General features: G+C 48.5%; 7 protein-coding genes across 7 annotated transcripts; 3 read left to right on the top strand and 4 right to left on the bottom strand.

Moving 5' to 3' along the window:
* Positions 1 to 316: 316 nt before the first annotated feature.
* Positions 317 to 1,256, bottom strand: F5147DRAFT_568068 (kinase-like domain-containing protein; the record flags this gene model as incomplete). Its single annotated transcript, XM_041430882.1, has 5 exons — positions 317 to 589; positions 641 to 865; positions 914 to 951; positions 1,003 to 1,033; positions 1,089 to 1,256. Coding segments are annotated over 5 exons (735 nt in total), but the record flags the coding sequence as incomplete, so codon positions are not given.
* Positions 1,257 to 3,442: 2,186 nt separating this feature from the next.
* Positions 3,443 to 3,674, top strand: F5147DRAFT_553463 (uncharacterized protein; the record flags this gene model as incomplete). The annotated part of the gene is made up of 2 exons (XM_041430446.1): positions 3,443 to 3,493; positions 3,549 to 3,674. Coding segments are annotated over 2 exons (177 nt in total), but the record flags the coding sequence as incomplete, so codon positions are not given.
* A 3,276-nt stretch (positions 3,675 to 6,950) lies between these two features.
* Positions 6,951 to 9,682, bottom strand: F5147DRAFT_768838 (uncharacterized protein; the record flags this gene model as incomplete). Its single annotated transcript, XM_041441006.1, has 6 exons — positions 6,951 to 7,969; positions 8,020 to 8,255; positions 8,303 to 8,709; positions 8,768 to 8,992; positions 9,043 to 9,074; positions 9,403 to 9,682. The coding sequence occupies 6 exons, from the start codon at positions 9,680 to 9,682 to the stop codon at positions 6,951 to 6,953; spliced, it is 2,199 nt and encodes a 732-aa protein (XP_041297571.1).
* Positions 9,683 to 11,067: 1,385 nt separating this feature from the next.
* On the bottom strand, positions 11,068 to 11,777 carry F5147DRAFT_768837 (uncharacterized protein; the record flags this gene model as incomplete). Its single annotated transcript, XM_041441005.1, has 3 exons — positions 11,068 to 11,194; positions 11,246 to 11,564; positions 11,624 to 11,777. 3 exons carry the CDS (start codon positions 11,775 to 11,777, stop codon positions 11,068 to 11,070), a joined length of 600 nt encoding a protein of 199 aa, XP_041297570.1.
* Positions 11,778 to 12,373: 596 nt separating this feature from the next.
* F5147DRAFT_743099 (uncharacterized protein) lies at positions 12,374 to 15,867 on the top strand (the record flags this gene model as incomplete). Its single annotated transcript, XM_041439583.1, has 12 exons — positions 12,374 to 12,626; positions 12,726 to 12,916; positions 12,965 to 13,336; positions 13,387 to 13,580; positions 13,644 to 13,809; positions 13,855 to 14,003; positions 14,059 to 14,453; positions 14,502 to 14,678; positions 14,725 to 14,863; positions 14,920 to 15,094; positions 15,119 to 15,575; positions 15,626 to 15,867. The coding sequence occupies 12 exons, from the start codon at positions 12,374 to 12,376 to the stop codon at positions 15,865 to 15,867; spliced, it is 2,910 nt and encodes a 969-aa protein (XP_041297569.1).
* A 1,456-nt stretch (positions 15,868 to 17,323) lies between these two features.
* Positions 17,324 to 18,476, top strand: F5147DRAFT_673077 (uncharacterized protein; the record flags this gene model as incomplete). The annotated part of the gene is made up of 1 exon (XM_041435699.1): positions 17,324 to 18,476. A coding segment is annotated over exon 1 (677 nt), but the record flags the coding sequence as incomplete, so codon positions are not given.
* Positions 18,477 to 24,242: 5,766 nt separating this feature from the next.
* On the bottom strand, positions 24,243 to 25,662 carry F5147DRAFT_346059 (kinase-like domain-containing protein). The gene is made up of 8 exons (XM_041429312.1): positions 25,633 to 25,662; positions 25,447 to 25,526; positions 25,321 to 25,377; positions 25,071 to 25,265; positions 24,985 to 25,015; positions 24,892 to 24,929; positions 24,622 to 24,843; positions 24,243 to 24,571 (listed from the first exon to the last, which is right to left on the bottom strand). Exons 2-8 carry the CDS (start codon positions 25,522 to 25,524, stop codon positions 24,281 to 24,283), a joined length of 912 nt encoding a protein of 303 aa, XP_041297567.1. The 5' UTR covers positions 25,525 to 25,526; positions 25,633 to 25,662; the 3' UTR covers positions 24,243 to 24,280.
* Positions 25,663 to 26,176: the final 514 nt, after the last annotated feature.

Here is a 26,176-nt window from a genome sequence, read left to right as displayed (position 1 = left end):
GGCATATCCCACATGCACTGAAACACCTCATCGAGAGAATGGTACTATGCAAGGGCCGATTAGTTGTAGTGAGGCACGGTCAGAAGGTCAGCAACTTACGGGCTGTGCGGAAAATACAGGAGTACTCGAGGTGGAGGCAGACAAACTTTCTGCGGGCGTGAACAAACTATCCGTGACCGTGAAAAAAGTCTTCGGTCCATGATCAGGGTGGAGTGGTGGACTGTCGATTGGCTTTTCTGCCGTATCTGACTCATTAGAACCACCACGTGGGGAAGCTCTGGGGTCATTATCGGGTCCATCATCGGAAGGCGGTCCACTACAAGAGTCTTGAAGCTCGTGTCAGTCGATGGTTAAAAAGCACCACAAAATATGTAGAATTACCTGGAGAGGAAAACCTATGCGTGACAAAGTCAAGTACTTTATTTGCTGAAGGTCGAAGTTTGGGTCCGGATTGCAAACATTTCTGGATGAATTTCCAATCAGAGTCTATTATGGCAGGGGGGCGTTGCGGTTGATGATTCTGTGACATCACAACAATGATGAACGCTTCCGACAGGATCTCAGACCAAGGGCGCCGGCCAGAGAGAACCTGGTCAGTCAGCCCTTGTACGAATATGCTGTGATAAAACCAATAACTCACTTGAAGCATTATACAACCAAAAGAGTATATATCAGCTTTCCCCAAAAGCACTGGCAGCTCACGGGTGTTGTCTGGTAGAACGAGTTCTGGTGCTGCATAGCGGATTGCGCCTGGACGTATAGATCTTGCGGCCAAGTGTGACTGGCCTACGAGGGGTTCTGTAATAGTGGAAAGACCAAAGTCAATTAATCTCGCATGACCTCCCTTGTCGATCAGTATATTTGCCTGTATATTCATGAGGTTTCAAGAATGATACAGCAGCTCTGGATTTACCCCTGTTATATCCCCGTGCATGACAGCTCTCGAGTGCACTTGCATCAAACGTAAGCTACAACTTGAACGTCTTGAAAAAAGAAACTAACGGTAACGAAGTCCAGCGCTGACGTCCTCCAGCTTGCAACTTCGAATGAGTCTTGAAAAGTAAAAGGATATGATGAGAATTACTCACGATACGTGAACGATCCAGGACTGTTAAATCATGGTGCTTAGATTTTAGGTATTCGTTTAATGTGCCATTTGGCATCCATGGAGATACCAAGCAGCGCAACTCTGATATTCGTCCAAATCCTCTCGCTACACCCCACAAGGGTACGATGTTTTTATGGCGTAGAATCTTCAATATGCCGATGTTTCGTCTGATTTTCTGGGCGTGTCCAAAGTAAGTACAAGTTAGCACGGGCTACTATGCGGTTCTCTACCCTGATTATTTTCTCTAAATCATCATGCTTTTGAAATCTGAAGCCTTGACCGCAACCTTGTCAATCAATGTTCCGACCATGATCAGCCAGTTGCATGGTAAATTGAATCCAATACATGGACTGACGAGGGCAGAAATATCATTTGCAGCATGATTGTAATTGCATTTCCAGACATCGCCATATGAACCTCCACCAACGTGGTCTATAGTTATTCGAGTGATAAAGGGCGTCAAATCGTCTGGCAAGTCTTCCATGCTGCAGCACGGTCACACGAGAAGTTCAGTAAAACAAATATGGCGACATACCTTACATTGTCGTTCTCCATACTTTCTTGATCAAAAGCGATGAAAGGTCGACTGAGCAGTACTAGATCAGATCTAGTTAAGGGCAAGGCCGAAGGTATTCTGTGAATCCACACTGGATGTAGCCTATAGGCGTCTATATGACTCGTGTTAATTACTTAATAGCAGCGCTCACCATTTTTGTCCTAGATATCAGATCATTGGCACGAGTCGACGCGTAGGGTATAGCACGGGTATGGGCCACACCGCGGGTATGGGGGTCACGGGTATGGCGGGTACGGGTACGGTGTCGAGATGTGGTACCCGTGGTCATACCGTACCCGTTAGCACGGTATACGGGTATGTTTACGGGTGTCTCCGATAGAACCGAGAGTGGAAAGGACGGGACGGCCGAAGAACAGGCACAAGGGGAGATGCGCATCCAAAACGGGCACGGTGAGCGACCTGTCGACGTCGGCTCGCACCCTCTAATGTTTCAGTCCATTTTATCTTATATCACAGTACCTGACGCACGCACCTTATAATCTAGGTATAGAATTTGTTAGTAGAGAGTCTTCAATGCGAATACTGAGATATTCGCACCTTTGTCTAGGTCCCGCCTGTCTGCTTCGATATACATCACTTTAACTCTACATTTCTCAATACTCCCTCCATTCACTCCATCATTATGGTCAATCAGACGGCCTCGATCGCCGAGTCTACACGTTCAGAAACTTCAGATGTATCATCATCGAGTCCACAGTCCATAGCGGCAGACAATGTTGAAAAACGTGTTAAGCTTATCATTCCACAGGTCGAAGCAACCCCCTCCGAGTTGCACTCTCCTGCTCCGGAAGTAATTGATATTGATGAAAATGATGCACCTCCTGCTGCTGAACAGGACGATGAGGCCGATCTAAGTATGTGAACTTATTGCTCGTGTCTGCATGGACCTTGATTAATTTTCACTCACAGACGCACTCAAAAAAACTTGGCGTTCAGCAGTCTATTCTTTTTTAAGCTTGACGCTGTGACTGTCCAGTATCTCGATGGACGTCTAGTTCATTTCTTCCCTTGTGGGGCACGCAAGTGCAAACTCCCTGCCAGGGGTGTCCGCCGCTTCCAGGACTCCAAGGATAAGTCCTCGACTACGAATCTAAGGCACCACGCCAATGGCTGCTGGGGCAAAGAGGCAGTCGATCATGCATTCAGTGGTGGAAAGGTAGTACAGGCCACGAGTGGATCAGTTTTCTCGGCTTTTGCTCGAAAAGGACAACAACCTGTCCATCATACATATCGAATGCACACGAGCAATGAAGTTCGGTAAGTCGACATTTTTGGGCCTTAATAACATCTGACATTATTCACACTGGATTTAGGGCAAATCTCGTACGGTGGATCACAGAGAATAATCAACCTGTGAATATAATCAACGATCGTGCACTTCGTGATCTCCTGCTTTCTGGACGCCCTAATATCGAACTGCCATCACATTTTACAATCTCTCGTGATATTCGGGCGTCATTTGAAAAGTGCCAAGAACGCATTGGTACACTCTTGCAGGTATGTGATCACATACATGTAAATCTCGCCACAGAGTCTCAAGCTGCATACAGGAACATGATGGCCGTCTTCATTTTGCCACCGATGCATAGACTTCCCCGAACCACCGTGCATTCATTGCGTGGACTGTCCATTTGGAACATCAAGGTGAAATGATATCATCCTTGCTCGATATCATTGAGGTCGCAGAGGTCAGCATTTATTCTCGATACTGCTCCAGTTTTCTAATCATTGTGATCCAGTCTCATACTGGTGAAGCCATGGCAAGAGCATTTCAAGCAATGCTCAAACAATTTGGTCTGATGCAAAAGGTACATCTTAGACTATCAGTTCCTTCGCATATTGAATAAATGACAATCAATTCAGATACTCGCACTCAATGCTGACAATGCATCTGCGAATGACACGCAGACAAAATACTTGGCGAAACTCGATAATTCGTTTCACGCTTATAACCGTGTCCAGTGCTTTAATCACACGATTCAGTTATGTGCCAAGGCACTTTTACGTCCATTGAATCCTGGATTGTCAGGAAATCATGATGATGAGGGGGATGTTGATGACGATGACGACAATGACTGCCCACCTCTTGTAATTGTTGATGAGTCAGACGAAGAGATGGACGAGACAGACAGGGATGTAGACGGTGTCGGTTTGAGAGAGGATGATGACCCCGATGACAAGATTGATGAATTAGAAGAGCTAGATGAGCAAGGTCGGTGCACCATCATTGCACAAACGGCCATTGTTAGAGATGCTGTTTCTAAGGTACTCGTTTCTTGACAAAGCTTGCTATCGAGCCTAGCTAGTAGCTGATACTATAATTTTGTATAGATCCGTCTTTTGTCATTTGCAATTATCCATTCAACTACCAAAGCACTCCCTATCTGGCGTTCTCGCTGCAACAAGGCCGGTCTCAAAGCAAACCTTATCCCACGAGACATCGTCACACGGTGGAACTCCACACATGACATGCTGCGTTTTGCAGTCAAGTACCGGAAGCCCATCAAGAAGATTACTGGCGACAAGAAACTGCCCAATTTCCGCAAATATCGATTGGAAAACAATGAATGGACTGTTGTCGAGGAACTTGTCACTGTACTGGAGGTAGCTCACTTAGCCTCTGATCGAGTTATTTTCAGGACTTATTCAATTCAACACTAGCGTTACAAGCAGGCTACACTCTTTTTTTCACGCAACTCGGCCAGTGTCTATGCAATCATACCTGCAATGGACAAACTCGATAGCCATATGAGCAATGTTGAGATGAAAGAGGGGTTCCAACCAGCCATCCAAGCTGCGATGAAACTTGCTCGCAAGAAAATGGATAGATACTGGAAAATGACTGATGACTCAAACACGTATCGCATCGCAACAGGTGAGCATAAGTTGTCAATTGTTTCAATATGAGGTGGTTTGTGCTGACCCATGTCTCGCTAGTTCTCCACCCTGGCCTGAAGCTCGAATATTTCCGACTACAAAAATGGGAAGATGAATGGATTGAGGCTGCCGAAAATCTCATTCGAGAAGAGTACATAGATCGTTACAAAGACCAGGTCTTACCTTCGACTCCAGCTGCACATGTCTTGGCAGAAGACAAGGTGCAACAATGCGCTGATGACTTTGGTGACATATCTCTTGGCATAGCGGCATCTCTAGTAGATGAGCTTGACAACTATTTGTGGCAACCAGTGGAGAATACCAAAGTCCCGCTGCAATGGTGGGTCCATAATCAAAAGACATATCCAAATTTGCACCGGATGGCACTTGATTACCTTAGTATTCCTGGTAGGTTGTGCACCATTGCTCTCGCTAGCATCACAGCTTATGTATCACATACCATAGCTACCTCAACTGCAGTTGAATGTGTATTTTCGCAAGGCCGGCACCTTCTGCACTTTACTCGAAACCGCTTGTCTCCAGCATCAACAGGCTATACTGTGATAATGATACATTATAAAACTAGTAATGTCAGTGTGAGGGTAATACATGAATCATTGAACTACCGAGAATTACTAGGACGTATAGCAGTGATGTATCAGTGGAGGATCCTACCAAGCAGCTGCCAGTCCAGCTTCTTGGCTTCCATCAAGCTTAGTCAAGCACGTACCTTGCTTCCTTTTATTTTTATCCTGTCTTCCTATGCATCTTTTAATTTGTCAGCACCTATTTTCAGTTATACTGGTGCCGGGTCATGCAGCCCACCAGATAATCTATTTTTATCCTATCTCCTATGCATCTTTTATTCGTCAGCACCTATTTTCAGTTATACTGGTGCTGGGTCATGCAGCCCGCCTCCTCGTTCGTTCAAAATCTTCAAATCCCACCTAGTCACCACTCCCTTTATCTTAGACGTCTGTTGGTTTAGTGTTTCACACACCATAATTCCTTTAGATATTTCTCTACAAAAAATATTGTCATATTAGCGCTTATCGATTCCTCAGGTGACTCGAACATGTTCAAATTTCGTGAGTAGGTACTATCCTGCCCTCCCAATGGCTCCACCATGCTTGTGTACCACCCCCGAGCTAGTAACGCTCGGCCCAGCCCAACCTTAAAGAATGTGTGACCTAAGATCTATGTATAGAGATCCGAGTCAGTGATGTATCAGTTGAACTCAAACGCTGCAGAAATTCGACTAAGTCCACCAAGTCAAAAGTCAATACTTCGAGTCGGCTGCGAGCTTGGGCAGTTCAGTCCTTATTATGGGTTTTCCATTCATACAGAATGAGGCATTGAGGCATTAACACGACGGACTCAAGCAATACATACAATGTAGTACATGAGGAAGCCGATTATGGTATACTAACGACCGAAAGAGATGAAAGGATGAGCTACTGTGAGAGGTGAATGAAGAAACAAATGTTGGAGTGTCACTAAGAGGGCTGTTGCCGGGCATATTGTAGTACTGGGAAAAGAGCAGCTATGAATGAACACGAAAGAATTTACCTAAGTTGTACCTATGGCATTGGCAGCAGCCGCCCGGGATGACTGGAAGCATTGTCGTTTACCTCGGCCTCCCTCGATGGGCTGCGAGTTCTCAGTGGGTAGGACCACTGCACCCTCCCTCTTCTGACGCTTTGCAGAGACTGTCTCATTGCTCTTTGTGGACTTGCGTTTAGCAGCCTTCGTTGTCGCTGGTAACACCTGTTACGCACTCAAATAGATCTGTTAGGTGGAGCCCTAAGAGGGGCGTCGTCCGCTAACGTTCGTGACGTAACCGGAAGGGTCCGGTATAGCAAGTGAGACTGGCGACGATAAGTCAGCAGCGATCACAGTACGCGCGTGTCACGTGACTTCGTAGACAGAAGTCTGCGAGGTCGCTCAAGGCAAGGACTGTCCTGTCCGTACGATGAGGTCGATCGAGGTGGACTTAGTCGCGAAGAGCGACTAAGAAAAGATACTAGAGACTGAAGCTGAGGGGGCTTCAGAGGGAAGTATGTTCCAGGGAAGATTGAGTAGATTCAAGTTAGAGAATCTAGTACAGAGTGACCGACTACTTATACTAAGTGGAGAGGGTTAAGGGCAAGGCTACCGCACAGTAGGTAAGGGTAAAGGGGAAGCGAGAATGGTATAGGTGCGCTGGCATCAGAGCCTGATTAGTGGTGGATGGTCGAATGTGGAATGAGACCGAGAAACGTTGGAACGGACCAACGGTAAGAATACAACGTGCGGGAATCCGCAGTCAGGGGAAACAGAAAGAGGAAAGCCACATTGGTGGCACGAGTCAGACCGAGTCAGAGGTGCGGGACCACATTGGTGGTCGAATCAAGAGAGGAACGTGCGTGCACGTGCATAGAGGCGAATGATGCGAGGGACGGGAACGGTCCCGAGGATCCGGTCAACAGAGAGTCGGTAAAGGAGGACGAGCCGGTAGATGGTGAGGGCGAGGATGAGGGGAAAATGATAGGGGGGCCACGTGACCGATGTTACTTGTAACAACACCTTACCAACTGTGGCAGGCGGAGAAGGAGTGGCCATAATAGGTTCCATGGTGGGAGGTTCAGGCACAACTGAAGATGGTTGCACAGAAGGGATTTCTACCGAAGTTGGAGAATGCGCGAGAGTAGAAGTTGCCATGGGAGCAAAGGGATTGTTGTTTGGGGCAGAAGCGTAAGAATTGGCAGTTGCAGTTTTTGTGAGAATGGATGATATATGGCAAAGACGAGGAGGAGATGCTTGGCTCTGCAAAGTTGTGAGGGCGTTGTCAGAGTCGTGTCCCAAGGGACCAGCAGAATTAAGGTCTCCCAATCTCGAGGTGGAAGTTAGAGGAGATAATCTCGAAGAAGCAAACCAATCCATTCCAGAGGAAGTGGATGAAAACTCCATTGGAGAAGAGGGAGGTAACAGAGATGGCGGCTTGTAGTTGGGCGGCATCGGTAGGATTGTACTGTTGAAGTCTAGATCAACGTCGTCATCTTGAAGATCGGGGGGATCAAATTGGAAAAAGTTGTAAGCGGATTGCAACCGGGATGGTACTGACGCCATGAATGATGTATCGGTAGTGAGCAATGTATCGGGTGAGACAGTAGCAAGTGATGTATCGGGTGAGACAGTGGCAAGTGATGTATCAGGTGTGGAAGAGGATGCGGAAGAGATGGTAGCGAGTGATATATCAGCTGTGACGGAGTTATGGGAGTTATGGGCTGGCAGTGCCTGTGTGTCTGATATATCAGCTGTGACGGAGTTATGGGAGTTATGGGCTGGCAGTGCCTGTGTGTCTGGCAGTGATGTATCATTCTGGTCAGGCGTAGTGGTTCCCTTTGATAATAATAATGCAGCGTCGGCTACATCTTGATCAGCTTCAAACAGAGACGCCAACCATTAGATGACTCACGAAATGCTTGAGATGCAAACTCAAAGTAAGGCACCATGATACTCTCCTCAAATTTCAGATATGCTTGATTGAACCGATTGCCAGCAAGGGTCGTTCCAATATGCAGGCTACTGACATCGAGTTTGCCGGCGTTCGCAGGGTCAGGACCAGCTAGTAAGATGCTGAATGTCCATCCCGTCAAATCGTGTAACTCGGTGAAAAACGTGGACAGTATTTCTGTAAGTCTGCATATAACCCTGCCTACCATCAGTGATAATGAAGTGAGATAGTCAGCGTCACTCACAACTCCTTCGGCACCTCCTTCTTGTCAGGTATGGCTTCTTTCTCTTTCTTCCTCTTTTCCTTCATCTCTTGGGCCAATTTCGTGACCTCTTCCTTCACCTGCGCACTTTCGTTCTCCCAGCAGGATGCTAGTTGTTTGCGGACAACCTGAATCGCCCGCTTTTTGGGTTCAGGTGCATCAACTGCGTTCTTCATGGCATCGAGTTCCTCCTTGACTGCAGGCTGGACACGCGATGAGTAATACTTCTTGGCATAAACCTCTGTTGCATTGAGGGGGCGCGATTTCTTTTTGCCTGACTTGATGGTGATATCGCCAATCAGCTTGCTGACGATGGTATTCCCAGCGGTGTTTGCCCGGCGGCCTATCTTCGAATTACCAAAGTCATTGCGTAGTTTGACCATCAAACACTAGTTTCATACGTGATTAGCCAATATTTCAATACATTAATTAGGATACAAATCTTACCGTCTGAAGGGCATCCCTTGCCTTAGCCATCTGCTTGAGTCTTGCGTTCTCATCAAGGGGCTCTAATGAGCCTTCCAGAGTGATTGGCCAACATTCTTCCCACTTCTTGAAAAAGGGGGGCCAGAAAGAGTTGTAGTTCCCTTTTTTTTTACACTCGAGAAAGCTTTCATGGTAGGTGAGCACAAAGGTTTGCTGCTCCTCCGAGAGCCAACTACGTGGTGCCATCTTAAATGACTACTCGTCAGTGTACTAACATCAAGGTAATCTACACGTACTTTTACTGATTTGTCACATCGCGTGAGATGCTCTAGATAAAAGTTAGACACAATGAAAAGGATCAGTCAGACGTGTACTGATTCCTTCAGCCACAGGCGCGATAAGTACTCCCAGAAATGGTTGTCCCATTGCGCCATGACCAGACCAATAGACTCAGAGATAGTACATGAGCATCTTCGCAGAAAGATTTGTGCATAGCATGTTTCACACTGCAAGTTGCTGTCACCAATCGATAGTCCCACGGACATAGATAGAAGCATGGTATATAGTCCCACGGACATAGATAGAAGTGCATGGTACTAGTACTAGGTAGTAGGTATACTAGGCGGGGAACTTGTATTCCTGGTACCACAATTCACCCTCCATGAAGGCAACTGCTAGTTCACTGTCTCCGCCTTCCGCCAGACGCAACAAGATGTCTTCCACCATCCCTACCATTTCCCTCATGAATTTGCAGATGGCATCTGCAGCACGCCACTCATCACAAATACCACACATCTGAAGGATACCATCCAGTCCGCCGTTCGCTCTGTCAATAAAATTTTCGAAATTTTCAATAGCGTGTTCGAAGATAGATTTGTCTCCGCGCCCAGTAGGATCTAAATCAGGGTCAGGCATAGTCTTGGAGTACTCGTCCATGAGGAGGTCAAAGAATCGTCATGGAGATTTGATATGCGCCATGAAGTCGTCCTTGGCATAGTTGACCGCGGCAATGCAGTCTTGTAAGGTTTCACTGTTGCTAATGTCAGTTACATTGAGATATGTAAGTCAAACCCGCACGACATTGGTTCATCTTCGTCATCCAAAGGATTGTTGACCGGACAAAGTTTTTTTTCTTTGCGTACCTGACGCCGCTTTGCTAGTATAGCCTCTCGACACCTGGAATTCTCGATTAAAGCGACTCAAAGACACCGTCGGTGTATTGCTTACTTTAGATAGTGTCGTCTACGCTTGTCTCTTGCAGCTTGTACTCTATCTTGATGAGTTTTATGAATAGTTGGGCGTACCATACTGAAGAGCAGTGAAAGTCAGAGGGAAGAACGCAGCATTTAAAACGAAGTACTCACATTTGTTTGGACCAAAACAATGAGTCTTCGATTTGCCAATGAAGCACACGCGCCGATGATGGTCGGACCATAACACATGGTGCATTGAGGGACCCGCTGCCTCAACGAAATGTTGATATACAGATACCTATGTGTATGAATCAGTGTGATATGTATTGCAGCGAGTACTTACAGGACCAAAACAACGAGTCTTCGATTTGTCGATGAAGCACACACGCCGATCCAGATGGTCGGACCATAACACCTGGTGTGTCAAGGGACCCGCTGCCTCAATGAAATGTTGATATAAAGATACCTATGTGTATGAATCAGTATGATATGCATTGCAGCGAGTACTTACATTTGTTTAAACCAAACCTTTTTAATTGGTGAATGAAGCACCTGCGAGGATGTGCGAAGATGGTCGGACCATAACACAATCTTAAGACGTTGTGACTGAGAGAGACCTGCTAGCTAGGTAGAATGCTAGTGGAAAGATAAGTGTGAGTGTGATATGTGTTATGGTAGTGCTGCCTCGCGAGAAATATCATTCTGGACTTACCTAGTGTTCAAATGCCCAAGTCCCCCTAAGTTCTAGTAAAGTCAGTAACAAGATCGTCCTTGACAAAGGTTGAACCGATAATCAATCAACAGCAAGTAGTCGTGCAGATATTGTAACAAGACAGCTAAGCAGGATGACTTGTAGAGTGACATGGTCCTTCACCGAGAACCATTCAGCTAAGATACAGGCTTGCAATGGCGAGAATGATATGTTGTAGGATGCGGTAGGACCAAAACATATGGTAGGACCGAAACTTAGAATTAAGTATTATTAATAGCTAGCCTATGGCACATGGGCTATTTTTGTGCGGGTTGTGCTTCCAAAGGTGTTCTGTTCAAATTTTCACTGTGCTCCTCTGCTTGCTCGAACAAATATAATAGCTTGGTATTGACAATTGCGCAGTGTGACTACTAAGACTAGACTACCTGTGCCACCTCACCGTGTTCTATGGCGCGCTTCATAATCCCAATACCAAGCTCAAGAGATTCTGCCTTGTGATATATGGCGCGTGAAACCCCGAGCACCTTGGGGCCAGTAGCATCCCTGTCCAAAATGAATTAGTGAATGAAATGAACGGAGCACGTCTAGACTTACCATCCTGAGAAGACCCCAATATAACGACCCCTCGTTATGTAGTACAGTGGGGCGGTGACTTCAATGGGCACATTGAAGTACGTGCTGTTGTGATACTGAAGGGTGGAATTATCAGCGAGGGACGTAGCTGCATTAGCAGCATCCTCATCGTCGGATGAGTCCCCGTCATTGAGCATGAGGATGATGACGGGCTCATGCTCATGTCCTATGGCTGGGGCAGGGGCAGGAGCAGGAGGAGCTGCAACGATGGCAGGGGAATCATCTGGAGCAGATGTGGGATCTTCACTGCCCAAAGGAGCTGTGAGACTGGCAACAGGCCCTGCGACATTGTTAAAACAAAATTAGTAATAATAAATCAAAGAAACCAGGCGGATCCACCTTCGGTAACATTTGGACTGGTGCCAGCCTGCAACGCAGCTGATATTGCTGTCCTGTCGTCGAGACAAAGACCCTGCAAGATGCCAATGAGGCCATCCAGTTGAATGGACACCATAGTGTCCGTCTGACTGGAGGGAGATGGGCTTTGAGACATGTTAACGAGGCTGTATATTGAGTGGAGGAGGATGCGAAAAGTGAATGATACATTACTCACCAGGACAGGTATTTATGCAGCAAGTGCTCTCGTAATTTGATCCTCAAGAACTCATTGTAAGTCCATGGATATTGATCAGAGGAGGTGTGGTATTGACTTATGGAACGACTCGGACATGAAATCTCGGCTGACTAAGCTCATGCGGATCAACAGTGACTCGGATTCACCGTCGTTAACGCCATGATCGAGATCATGATCAGACTGCGGATCATTCACCTTGCCGTCGTCCACGCCATGATCATAATTGAAGCCTTGATTTCTGTTTCAGACGCAGCTTATATGGTGTCTGCTGCAACAGGTGACCAGCTTGTTTCTACTCCAAGGACGGTGAGTTTTGTGCCCATTAGAATTATTACGTGGAGCATTTACCTCTTGAATTACATGTACAACTCTATGTTCTATTCTGAGCCCAGTGAGTCTTTATTCTCCTTGTCATTACATGGAGTATTTACTTACTGCTTGAAGTATCATGATTCTCCGTGCTTCTTTTTGGCTTTGGAGTCTTGAACGCTGGCCCTGGTCGACGACTAGGTGTAATGTCGCAGGGACGCTCAGCCAAGAGTTCCCGGATTGAACGTACTCGTTTCATACCCTCCGCCGCTAATACTCCACTGTTGCAGTTACGCACAGTAGGAATCACTACTCAGGGTCGCACCCAACTACATACACATTATGTTCCCGCTCCCTCTCTCTCCATTTTTGACTCCTCAGATGCTGGTTCTGACGCAGGCCCGTGGGATGGTTGGGATGAATTGTCCCTGGAACAAGAGGAACCACAAGAGATTGATTGTCAGCTTGACAAACGCAAATGCACTGCTGCAGTGAGTATCGTCGGCCTACAATTATCACACAAATTAAACATCATATATCAGGATACACCATTGCTAGCATGGATCCCCGAGCGTCAGGCCTTCCTGGATGAAACCTTGCACCTTGAAGGTCATGGAAATGCAGGGATCTCATGTCGTTGTGGCCTTGCTGCACCCCTTTTCAGATGTCGTGATTGCTTCGGCACACAAATGTTTTGTCAAGAGTGCGTGCTTCAAAGTCACGCGAATAACCCTTTGCACAGGATTGACGTACACATTTTTATTTGCTAATATTAAAGACTGACAGGTCCCTCTAAGATGTGGAACAACTTATTTTTCCAGTGCAGCACCCTGAAACAAATGGGTCTTCGTGTGCAGCTAGGACACGAGCCAGGCGAGACATGCTACAACCCTTGTCCCTTGGCTGGTGATGACTTCGTTGTCATCGACGTCCATGGCGTGCATGAGATCACACTGGACTTTTGTGGCTGCGCAAGCGCTCAAATCCGCTACAAGCAGTTACTTCACGCACAATGGTATCCAGCAACTACGTCGGATCCTCGGACTGCTGCAACCTTTACTCTACTGGAGCACTTCCACATCCTGTCTTTCGAGAGCAAGGTGTCAGCATATGAGTTCTACCATTCACTAGCGAGACGAAACAACAACGCAGGCCTGTCGCACATACGAGTAAGTAGCCACAATGTATCAGTCCTGCGAGTTACTGACATGAGACTTAGGATCGTTACTCCGCATTCATGCGTATGATTCACGAATGGCGACATCTCAGGCAACTCCGTCGTGCAGGGAGAGGCCATGACCCTGCTGGCGCCAAGGCCATGACTGCGGGCGAATTAGCCGTGCTGTGTCCGGCATGCCCCCATCCTGGCAAGAATCTACCGCAAGACTGGCAGAATGTGCCATTATTGGTTAGGTATGTAAAAAAATAAATTCAGCGGCAATTACAACTGATGGGCTGATGTTATTTGTAATGTAGGTGGAAATACGCTCTATTCATTGCAATTGATGCCAACTTCCGGCTCAAATGCAAGGCAGTATCTTCGGATAATAGAGATCCCAGCCTGAACTCCGGGTGGGCTTATTTTGTTGAGGAGGCGGCGTACAAGTCATATTTGGCTGATCAAGCTGGCGCAAAGCAAGATGTAAGTAATATTGTGACATGCAACGTTTGACTAATAGTATCCCAGCGCAGTACATGTGTTAGTCATAATGCCGTCAATATGGCAGACACGAAGTCTTCGCATGGCCTGGCGGCAACAGGCATTGGCGCAGTCGATTGCGCCAGGCATGACATGAAACTTGCGAATGGGGTCGGTGACTTGCAGAAAGGCGAAAAGTGCGTTCAATTTTTATCTAATGTCATGAGCATCGCTGATAAATGGGATATATAGATACATTAACATGGATTATCTCATGTTCTCGGCACTCCTGGCCTTCGCGGTAACAATGATCAATATTTCTTACGACATCACATGCCAGTGGCATAAAAATCTTTGGACACATATAGAAGCTATGCCGCTGAGGTTACACATTTCTCATACTTCCATGACTGTCCGGTTTTTTGTTCCCAAATTCCATCTGAAAGTGCACATTGACCAATGTCAACGAAACTTCTCCTTCAACTGGTCAAAACACGTGGGACGAACCGATGGCAAGGCTCCTGAGCGCAGATGGTCCAATATAAACCGGGTCGCGACGAGCACAAAGGAAATGGGTCCGGGATCGCGTCGTGATACCCTTGATGATCACTTCGGGGATTGGAACTGGAAGAAAGTTACAGCACTAGGTCTGTATTGTTTATCTGTTGGAATATTTTGGGCTTATTCGTTAATAGGCCGGACTCTCTTGCGCAAGATCAGTGACGCTGTTAAGTGGAAGAGGGAGCATGGGGAAGGACTGGCAGAGCTAGAGAGGACCATTCAGCCTATGCTCATCCTTCAGTGGAGGAAAGAGGTCGAGGCTTGGGAGGAGGACGGCTCTCAACGTAATCCATTTGAGAGCCGATATGCTCGTGAGTAATGGTATTTCTTTAGAGTTCACAAATTAATGTCTCCCAGCTATCACACAAGCCGCAGTGCGTCTACGGCTCGCTGAGCTTGAAGCCGACGAACTTCAGGCTGGGACCAACGTCTCCCTACATACCGACATTTCTCCAACTAGATTAATCACCACCGGCATTGACCTCCAAGACCAACAGTGAGTATTTCTGTTCAACCAAGCAAGTTCACCGCAGTAACGAAGAACTCAACAAGACAGCGCTTGAAGACTGATATGGCCAATGCGTCTCTTCACCCCACGGACAAGCAGAAGACTGCTATGCAGACCCGTGTCACTGCCCTTCAACGTCGGCTGGATGCTTGGGCTCGTGTCCAGGAGTTATATATGCCCATCGTGTCCCAGTTTCGTCAACGATCTTCAGAAGCTGGCGTGACGAATACGATGCTGCTCAAGCCCGAGAGCTTTAAGCTGTGGCTCCCGTCTGAGCTCCAACCAACAGTATCATGTGACAAGAAGCTGGCTGCACACGAATGGGACCTACGGCACGCACAGGCACAGGATGCTCTCAACAAGGTCCGTTCACATCTCCGGCTTCGGTCTCATATGTATATCTATAAAGATAGAAATGTGCGCGGTCAGGCAGCTTCTACCCGTGCACAGGCCCTCATCGAAGGCGTGGAGATGAGAAAACGGGCTAGTGTTGACAAGTATCGACGTGCGCGTAACGCTCTGTTAGCTCTCGGCTATCGACTCGATAAGTCGGGCTGGGACATTTCCCTTCCACCACTCTTGGATTCAGATGTAAGACCTATGGGCGATATGGAGAGACAAGGCACTGGTACGATCTCTTGGATCTGGCTAGACTCACATGTGGACAATAGCAGCTCAGAAAATGAGCGCGTTCAGGATTGTGGGTCTACTAATTCTAGTTTGATATGGTATACTGATGACATCTCTTAGGTGTTCGAGTAGAGTGGTGCAAAGCACGCGCACGCGCAAACCGTTGGTCGGAAGAAGTTGAACTTCTCCTTGAGGAGATGCGGAGAGTTATAGTCTTCTTGAAGTGGCAGGCGGAGTGGTGGGGTGGAAGGCGTAGCTCTCGAGCCTCGGAGTCGGCGGCTGAACAAGAAGGGCTGGCTGCGTATGCATGTCGACAGGCTACGCTGCGTCTATCCCTTGTCACATCCTTTCAGGCCCTATGAAAAGATGTACCGAAGTTTGTAAGCACCGCCTTGGAGATCCCACCGGACAGTGAGGATGAACCTACCATCGACGTGCAGCCCCTGTTGTATAACTGATACATCACTCATGTACTTAACACTAGGCGTTAATATATTTATATCTTGCACTAAACATAGCTTGATCACTAGGAACGAGATCAGGATGACCAGGTACTGATGACTTAGGGATCTGTAAGATCAAGAATGCCAGGTACCAACAACATACGAGATCTGTAAGATCGAGAATCCCTTGCTTCATATTCTATGCTCAGTCTATTGGGGGACTTATTGGGGGACTGTGCAACCCTGTACATTGATGTATCACAGGTCCTACAGTGCAGAGTGATTCTTGTATTACCCTTAACTACATGTGCGAGTACTTGATACATTACTCCCCCAGCTACTTGTGGCATCAACCCATGCATTCCTCTGTCTTGGCTCATGGCTCCGCTGTGATCTGGTAGCGCCCAAGGACCTTACTAAGATCATGAAGTCTCTGAAGAAAAGAAAACGAGAGGACGAGAGCGTTGGATAAGGTTATTCTACATAGTTTCACTATTTTTTGTTTGTGTACCCGCGGGTAAATGCAACACCGCGGGTAAGCTGCCATACCGCGGGTTAGTACGGGGTACGGGTACGGTGTTGATCTTCCGACCCGCGGGTGTACCCGTGCTATACCCTATCGACGCGTAAGTACGGCGCCGGGCCTCACTAGCTGCCCGCCTCAAAATAGCTCGAGTTCGCTAATGCAGCCTACTGATACTTATTTTTCTTAGTGATACCTCGTCAAGTATTAAGGCTGCCCATGCGTGAACTCGGCATGACCCTACCCACTACTCTTTGGCCGCGTTGGGCACAGAATGAGCTTAGCTCAGCTACTAGGCCGCCCTAATACAGGCTACGCACCGAAAACACGCCTATATTTATACATGTTTGACAGTACTTTGCAATGGACTGGGGCCATCCCCTTCACAATTCTCCTCTTCATCTCAATGGGCGCGTGCTAGTACTCGGCCTGCATCCGCTAACATGCGCATCAACGATGATGTCAGCTACGTTACATGGAAACAATTCTAACTTGATCATGTCATCCGAGAACTCATGCACGACGCAGAGAGCAAAAAGGAGAACAGAAACGTACGTGCTCTCACACGAGAACATTCGAAGTGTTTTGACTTGCTTTTGTTCTGCTTGCAGCCCGTTTGGATGGGTCTGAGCACACGTCCACATGGGCATCAAGCACCAGCACGTCTGTTCTTCATCGCACGGCATCCCTCCCCGGTTTTTCTACACCGTCGACAAGCACAATTGCATCTACGTTTGCGTCTAATTCATTGAGAAAACTACGTCCAATGAAACTTATCTCGAAGAAAGTACCCCCGTTGCGTGCGTGTTCATCTACCGCACCATAAAGGATGGTGTCTCTTCCGAATCAGAACTGGCTGCGAGATACCTTCATATCATACGTAATGGCACTGCTGAGATGGACGAGAATTCGAGGTGAAAGCAAGCTGCAAAGGCGAAGGCAGAAAAAGAGGCGGCGAGTGGCACGCTGGGGCATATCGCGACACGGAAGAATACCTGTGCATCTTCGTCTGGGTCAAGGTCCACATCTACCGCATTAACTACAAGGCCTTCAAAGAAGACGGCTAGTATCTCGTCTACTTCTTCTTCTGCACCTCTGCGAGGAAATGTGATCAGTAGATCATCGAGCTCTGCAACTCTCAAGCCTACAGTTAAACTCTCTAGAGACAGTGGCACATGCGGGGACATTCAGATGACGTTGGACTCAGATCGAGATACGGATTGCGAGGGAAGCACTTTCACTGATTTTGCAGGTGACTTCGGTCCAAACGAGTCTTTCTCGATGCATGTGGATGACGTCCTACCACCTCCCAAGCGCGCTGTGGGGAGGACCCCCAGTATTGTTATGGACACTAGTCCCGTGGCTTCTTCCTCAAACTCTGGGTTCATGCTTCCTTCCAAAGCTCTCACAACTGCATCCACCTTCGTGTCCACAGTAGTTTCAGAGAAGATACCCCAGTCGAGACATGCTGTAGCACCCTCGGCAACTCAACGAGGTCCCCCGCCGCTCGGGATGCGCCGGCAACACAATCTCCCAAATTCCGGATTCCCTTTGTCGCAATCGCGCTACGCCACCACGCAGTCGCCCTATGCGGCTTCACAAGCGAAGGGACAAAAGCCAGTGACGCTTCCACCCTTCAAGCCTCCTCTGCTCAAGAAACCTAACCCAAAAGCCGTTCCCGCACCAAAGCAGGTCTTCCAGACTCCTGAAAGCCCGCCGACTTCGACGCCCGAGCTGGTCAAAGACGATAGCAACGAGGATGGTCAGGAGGAGGAGGATAAACTCGGTGCGGCGGGTGCAGATTCGTCGTTTGATGTGTCTTTTGATGTGGATGTGGATGCCCTGGAGGCGACCATGCGGCAGTATGATTAATGGGGTGGACGTATGCGTTTTTGACGCCGGAGAAGATACGAGGTGTATGCTATGGAAGGTGAATGCTATGTTTTCGATCTGTCTTTGATAATCCATCTACTTGGATACATGTACACGCATTCACATATAATACACTTTATGATTTTGAACTGCATATCTGGACTCTTGACCGCTACGCATGCTAGATACCGGCCGGTGTACCAGTTACTAAGTATTAGAATCCATTTCCAAACATCATCAAATGTGGGCCAGGTAGTGGCAAGTCGTGGACACACCACTCACTACTGTTGACCACAACACACCTCCTCCTGTGGGCATTGAAGGTATGTTTACGCGAGAACGTCCTCCCGCAGTCACAGCAGTACACAATTCCCAAATGAATGTAGGAACGTGAAAGCTAAAGGAACAAGTCTCAGCGTTGGTGAAAGAAGCGCTGACATTCATAGTACCTAAAGGAACAAGTCTAGAGATGAAACATCGTAAGTGAAAGGCGGCGTGCAAAGTAAACATGAACTGTACCTCAGCGTTGGTGAAAGAAGCGCTGAGGTACAAACAACGTGATACAAAGTAATGATAAGGTGCGTGCTATAGAGTCCGTGATGACAAACGAAAGAAAGGAATACAGAAGAGTCGATGTTGAATGTCAACACACCCCCTCAACGAGACAATGAAGAAATTCTATTTAACACGACACGAGCGCGAGACCGGACCGGTGATGAGTGAAAGCTGGACGAGGTAAGACTTTGGTGAATATGTCGGCTGTGTTCTTGTGAGTCGACAACCAGACAGGCAGTATGGCGCCTGCATTGTCCGCGAACAGCTGTAGTGGCAAGGAGAGGGGGATGCTGAGGCATCCGAAGAAGGACTGGAGCCAGAGCCCGTCCTGAATGGCTGAGGTGAGCGCCATATACTCGGCTTCAGTTGACGATAGCGCCTGCGTTGTCTGCTTCTTAGCGGAGTGGGAGATGGGCCCGCCGTTGAAGAACCAGACATACCCCGAGATCGATATGCGATCCTCAGGGCAGGAGGCCCAATCAGAGTCAGAGAATCCGTGCAGGCTTGGATTGACACCTGCACCCCCGTAGTGCGCACGGAGGAGCTTTGTACCGGCGAGATATCGAAGGACGTGTTTGGCAGCTGCATGATGCTTGGGTTCGGCGAGGATGTTGTGTTGCGCCAACCGCATGACGGTGAGGGCAATATCGGGACGGGTATACATGGCCAAGTAAAGGAGCTCCCCAATGAGCTTGCGATATTCTGTCTGAAGATTGTCGACGTGGGGAAACACATCGGTTGGACGGCCGAAAGGGAAGGAGGGATCCATGGGCAGCGCCACTGGGTTGCAATCTGACATGCCATGCTCTGCCAGCAGATACGCAATATAGTCTCCTTGATGCATCCATAGCTCACGGGTCTGTCGATCCCGAACGAACTGAATGCCGAGATACTTCGTCACGGGTCCAAGGTCAGTGATGCCAAACCGCTCTGCAATTTGCGCCTTCATCCGGTCAAGGAACATACGGTTGTTTGAACCCGCAAGTCCATCGTCTACATGCCATGCGATGATGCAGATTACTCTCACCCCCTCGCCATTGACGCGATCAAAGATGAAAACGGCGTAGTCAGCATCGCAACGCAAGAAACCAAGACGTGACAGTACTTCACGAAGGAGTTCGTACCAGTCGAAAGCGGCTTGCTTGAGACCGTATAAGGAAGAGAGCAGGTGAGCAACCAGACGGAGGCCATCAGGACCATTGCGCTCAAAGCCCGGGGGTTGACGCATGTAGACGTCCTCTTGGAGTTTCCCCCATAAGAAGGCACGCCTCGCGTCAAAACAGTCAAGTTCCCAGTCGTTGGCTGCAGCGTAGGCTGAAAGTACCCGGATGGAGGTGGATTTAGCCACGGGAGCAAAAGTGCGACCGAAGTCGACTCCCGGGATTTGAGAAAAGCCCTGTGCCACTAACCTCGCCTTGAAAACAGGTCCGCCCTTCAAGTCCTCCTTGAACTCCAACACCCACCGGCATCCGATGGCCCGACGATCATCAGGTAGTGGCACGAGCTCATATACTTCCATTTCTGACATCAGGTTCATTTCTTTATGCATAGCCGCCAGCCAGTGCTCGTGGTCTGGTCGCTGCATTGCCTCATCATAGGTCGCGGGAGGTACCTTGAGGTCATACCTGGGTGCGTGGGGATTGCGACGCGTGTCGCTACGCACCGAGAGACAGGCAACTTCGGCAATGATGAGGGATGCAATGACCTGGGGAAAGCCGACTTCTTCATCGTCGGGGAGGATAGCGTCTGGGTCGATGGGAGGGAGAGGTGGCGGGTCAGGCATGTGAGTGGGAACTGGGACAATGGGCGCAGGTGGAGGATCCATGCTGAGATGAGGAGGAGGCACTCCGGTGACACGAGCTGCACGAAGGTCGCGTTGACGCATGAGTCGTGCCTTGTCTTTCGTGATTCGCTCCTTGAGAGATTGCCCTTTCTCCGTGGGGACAGGTACTCGACCAGATCGACGGATGATGTTGACATGAGGCGGGACAGGAGGTGGTGAAGAGGGTGCTGGTGGTGCGGGAATGGTAGGCATATCCTCATCATCGTCGCTGTCGGAGCGATGTCGATTTAGGAGACTTTCATCGAAGATGACGTCCCGGGAATTGAAGAAAGCGCCGGTGATTGCATCACGGCATCGCCATGCCTTGACCCCAGGTGGGTACCCCATGAAAACGGCATCCCTCGAGCGCGGTCCAAGCTTATCCTGCAGTTCAGGAGGAATGCGTGCGAAACATCTTGCACCAAAAATGCGAAGGTGACCAAGATTAGGTTGAGTCCCATGCAACATCTCGTATGGTGTTTTCCCTGGAGGTAGTGCCCGCGATTCCGTCCGGTTGAACAGGTAGCACGCCGTGAGTGCTGCCTCACCCCACAGCGATGGAGGTAGACACGCAAAGTCCAACATCGCATACATACGACCTTCGATCGTACGCATCACCCTCTCTGCTTTACCATTCTGCTGATGAGCATATGGGGCAGAGCGTTGACGTTGGACTCCGGTCTCCTCAAGATCCTTGGTAAAAGCGTCATTCAAAAATTCCCCCCCGTTGTCTGACCGGAACACCTTCACACGTAGCCCGGACAAGTTCTCCCAACGTGCCCGTAATGTCCGCCATGCCTCCAGTGCTTGATCCTTGGATGCGAGTAGCTGGAGGTCGAGTGCGTGAGTATGATCGTCAAGGAAAATCATGAAGTAACGTTTTCCGTGAGGTGTGATGGTTGGAATGGGTCCACAGACGTCTGCGTGGATGAGCTCAAGGAAGAAGGAGGCGCGTTCGGTCTCAGATGAGTGAAAGGGTAGACGCGGATGCTTCGCAAAGATGCAGGATTCGCAGTGAGACAGTGGAGTAGAGGTATCCAGCGTGATGCCCTTGGCAACACGACTCAGTCGCATGACCGCTTCCTTGCCAATATGACCGATGCGTGCATGCCAGAGGTCCAGCATGAGAGGCACGTGCACGAATGCAGAAATCAGCGGTTCAGGAGCAGGTGTAGGTGTAAGGGTGTCAAATGGGATGAACTCAACATCAGGCGCATACAGTTTGCCTGTGGCGGGAATGGATCCCAGCGATGTTCCCTTAAACACTAACTCACATGTCATGTTCGATCGGAAATTAACGTCCCACCCCTTGGCGTTCATGCAACTAACCGATAAGAGATTGAGGAGTGCCCCCGGTGCATGAAGACAGTTCGATAAGCGGACTCGGAGACGACGTCCGCCAATCATCCACCAGACCACACAGCTCCCGCGCCCAGTCGTTTGGAGTATCCCGTGGTTTGCGGTGGTCACGGGCACGGTGTTCTCTGAGGAGTAGGTGTGGAAGAATCGACGGTCTTTGACAAGCGTGAGTGTAGTACCGGAGTCAAGAATCGTGGTGAAGGGGAGGCCAGTGACGCAAGAAACTTCGTCAGGGACCTCAGCGATGGACGCAAAAGACATATTCTCCATGAGGCTCGTTAGACCGGCGACGCCTGCAGCTGCAATGGCGGGTGTGATGGTACTGGGAGGTGCACGTGCTGGTGTAGGGACTGTGACAGCAGCAGCAGAGACCGCATCTTTCCTCGCCTTATTTTTCATCCAGGGAGCCTGTCCTTCCATCCCGCCGCCCTTCCCATAGCAGTGCGCATGATCGTGATCGCCTTTGTTGCAACCAGGCATGGTGCAAAACACCCCCTGAGGGTTGTGCTTGTGCATGCGCAGTCCAGTGATGGTGTTGGTACCGCTTGCAGTGGAAGTAGTAGCAGCATTAGCGTACTCAGAACCCGGACGAGAAGAATGAGCGTGCTGCGTTACAACGTGTCTTGCAGCTTCAGATGTGATGCGAGACACACAACTTTCAAAGGTAAAAGTGCGTACAACGGGGTTGGTAGTAGTGGCAGACGCGCTGGCCATGGACTCATCGTGCATGCGTTGCTCGAGTAAGGACTTAAACTGCTGCCAAATGGGCGTATGAGGAAGGCCCATCAGCATATGATAGATTGCGTCGGTTTCTCCCCAGGGAGCACCCGCGTCAAGTAAGCGTTCACGGAAAACAGCGTGTTGCGCGACATAATTCGTGGCGTCTGCAGAGTCTTTCATATGGAGCGCCTGTACTTGTTGACGAAGAAGGTACTGGGCGCTCATGTCGGTACGATTGAAGTGTTCCTGTAGGATTTGCCATGCTTTACGTGCTGTAACAGTGTGCGAGCGGGGAATGAGCGATGATACCGGGGAACTGAGCCGCCGAGTAACGAGCTCCTTAGCCTTCATATCCTGGAGCAACCATTCACGCATTGCCATCGTCTCGGCGGTCGTGGGGTTGACAGGATCAACAGGCGCAGGCATAATTGAAGGTAGCCCGAGAAGATCCCCTGGTTCGGCCTTCGTGTTGATGTGACACCAAAGATCTTCGCAGGCGAGTGCGTATTGCATTTTGGTGGCCCAACCAACATAATTTTCCGTTCCAAGCAGCTCGGGAATGTGATCATGTTTTCCCATGACGATACCGTCGTGGAGAAGAGTAAGATGAGAGCGGTAAGCAGCGCGTGAGCGTGTTCAGAGTTTCTGTGTCTGGCTTTGGGTTAAGCCAGGGCTCATAACCTGTAGGAACGTGAAAGCTAAAGGAACAAGTCTCAGCGTTGGTGAAAGAAGCGCTGACATTCATAGTACCTAAAGGAACAAGTCTAGAGATGAAACATCGTAAGTGAAAGGCGGCGTGCAAAGTAAACATGAACTGTACCTCAGCGTTGGTGAAAGAAGCGCTGAGGTACAAACAACGTGATACAAAGTAATGATAAGGTGCGTGCTATAGAGTCCGTGATGACAAACGAAAGAAAGGAATACAGAAGAGTCGATGTTGAATGTCAACAATGAATACTTTCCACATGCCTCGAGAGGGATTCTTTGTTAAGCTGCACAGTACAACCATCCCACATGCACGTGACGCGTAATTCGCCTGGGCCATACATTCCATGGACTTCACGTAGGTGAGAAGAGAGATCGTAGTAATGAATCAAGTGATCGCAAGATAGCCAGTTAGGACCATTCCACTTGCACTGAATCTTTCCTTCGTGAGAATGGCCCTTGTGCAAGGGTCGATTAGTCATAGTGAAGCACGGTCAGAAGGTCGATAACTTACAGGTCCTGGTGTAGTGGAGGACTCAGGTACTTCATTGCTCGAGTCGTGGTGAGAAAAAGACAGTACGGGAAATGCAGGAGCAGTCGAGGTGGAGGCAGACAAAGTATCTGCGACCGTGAACAAAGTCTTCAGTTCATCATCAGGGTGGAGTGGGGGACTGTCGGGTGGTTGTTCTGCTGTATCTGAGTCATTGGAACCACCGTGCGGGGAAGTTCCGGGAAAATCATCCGGCGCATTATCGGGATGATCGTCAGGCGGTTTACTACAAGAGTCTTGAAGCTCGTGTCAGTCGATGGCTGGAAAACACCACGGACCATGAGGATTTACCAGGAGAGGAAAACCTATGCATGACAAAATCAAGTACTTTATCTGCTGAAGGTCGAAGTTCAGGTTCGGATTGCAAACATTTCTGGATGAAGTTCCAATCAGACTCCATTATTTCAGGATGACCATCTGGACGCTGCGGTCTACAACCTCGGGACATCAGGGTAATAATGCGTGCCACCGGCTTTGCAGCTTTAATCTCAGACCAAGGGGGCCGACCCGAGAGAATCTGTTCAATCAGTCCTCAGGGGAACGATTTGTGACCAAACATCAACTCACTTGAAGCATTACACAACCAAAGGAGTAGATATCGATTTTTTCCTCCAACCCTGGGTCACATGTAGTTTCTAGTAGAATGAGTTCTGGCGCAGCATAGGGGATTGCTCCATGATGTATAGATGTCACAGCCAAATGCGACTGGCCAAGAAGGGGTTGTGTAATGGTGGAAAGACCAAAATCGATTAACCTCGCATGACCTCCCTCGTCGATCAGTATATTTGCCTGCATATTCATGAGGTTTCAAGAATGACGCAGCAGCTCTAGATTTACCCCTGTTATATCCCCGTGCACGACAGAATGCGAGTGCACTTGCATCAAACGTAACTTACAACTTGAACGTTTTGAGAAAAGATGGAAACTAACGGTAACGAAGTCCAGCGCTGACATCCTCCATCTTCCAACTTCGAGTTAGTCTTGAAGAGTGAAAGGATGTGATGGTAATGACTCACCATACGCGAACGGTCCAAGACTGTTAGATCGTTGTGCTTAGATATTAGGTATGCATTCAATGTGCCATTTGGCATCCACGGAGAAACTAAGCAGCGCAATTCTGGCCTGGATCCAAATCCTGTCGCTATACCCAACAAGGGTACAATGTTGTTATGGTGTAGAATCTTCAATATGCCGATTTCCCGGCTGATTTTCTAGGTGCGTCCAAAATTAGTGTAGGCCGATATGCGGTCCTTGTACAGAACTTACCCTGTTGAGTTTCTCTAAATCATAATGTTCTGGAAGTTTGAAAGCCTTGACCGCAACCTTATCGATCAATGTCCCGATCATGATCAGCCAGTTGCACAGTAAATTGAATCCAGCACATGGACTAACGAGGGTAGAAATACCATTTGCATTAGTATAATTGCATTTCCAGACATCACCATATGAACCTGCACCGACGTGGTCCATAGCTATTCGAGTGATCAAGGGCGTCAGATCGTCTGGCAAGTCTTCCATGCTGCAGCACGGTCATATCAGAAGTAAAACAAATACGGCGACAATGTGATCATACCTCACATCGTCGTTCTCCATACTTTCTCGATCAACTTCGTAAGCGATGAAATGTCAACTGAGAAGTACTATCCTGTGAATCCACGCTGGATGTAGTCTATAGGCGTCTATATGACTCGTGTTAATTACTTAATAGCAGTGCTCACCATTCTTGACCTCAACTTGACCTTGTCCTTAGCGCTAAATGGCGGATAGCTGCTATTATTCAAATTACTTTTCTACGGCCCGTCGGGTATCCCGGGCCTCTGCTTCATTCAATTCAAGTTGGTCTTTGAATTCAAAATGGAAACAGATATCAGATCATTGGCACAAATCATCCGAGTCGACGCGTCAAGTGCAGCGTAACTTATACATATGAGAATTTGCCCCTCATGGATGGAAACTGAGGTTCCGTTCGCTTTCGCAATCAATCTGAAAGTTTGTCTCTTTCATCTCAGTAACAATTCATATGTTTTACATGACTAACATCATGATCCAACGTACAAAACGTACAGTCTTTTCTCTCACTTGTATTTGTTTACATCAAACTAACACCGTGTTCGCAATGGAC

Source organism: Suillus discolor, assembly GCF_016758755.1.
Source record: "Suillus discolor strain FC423 chromosome Unknown F5147scaffold_6, whole genome shotgun sequence".
Taxonomy (NCBI): Eukaryota; Fungi; Basidiomycota; class Agaricomycetes; order Boletales; family Suillaceae; genus Suillus; species Suillus discolor.
Note: the sequence above shows the minus strand (reverse complement) of the source record. Positions and strands in the feature narration are given on the sequence as shown.

Excerpts from the sequence above, each read along its gene's own strand:
- F5147DRAFT_346059 (XM_041429312.1), bottom strand. The coding sequence starts at position 25,524 with ATGGACCACGTCGGTGCAGGTTCATATGGTGATGTCTGGAAATGCAAT. Across the intron at positions 25,266-25,320 it reads ATTTAGAGAAACTCAACAGG|AAAATCAGCCGGGAAATCGG; the intron begins GTAAGTTCTGTA and ends GGACGCACCTAG. Across the intron at positions 24,572-24,621 it reads TTGGTTGTGTAATGCTTCAA|ATTCTCTCGGGTCGGCCCCC; the intron begins GTGAGTTGATGT and ends CTGATTGAACAG.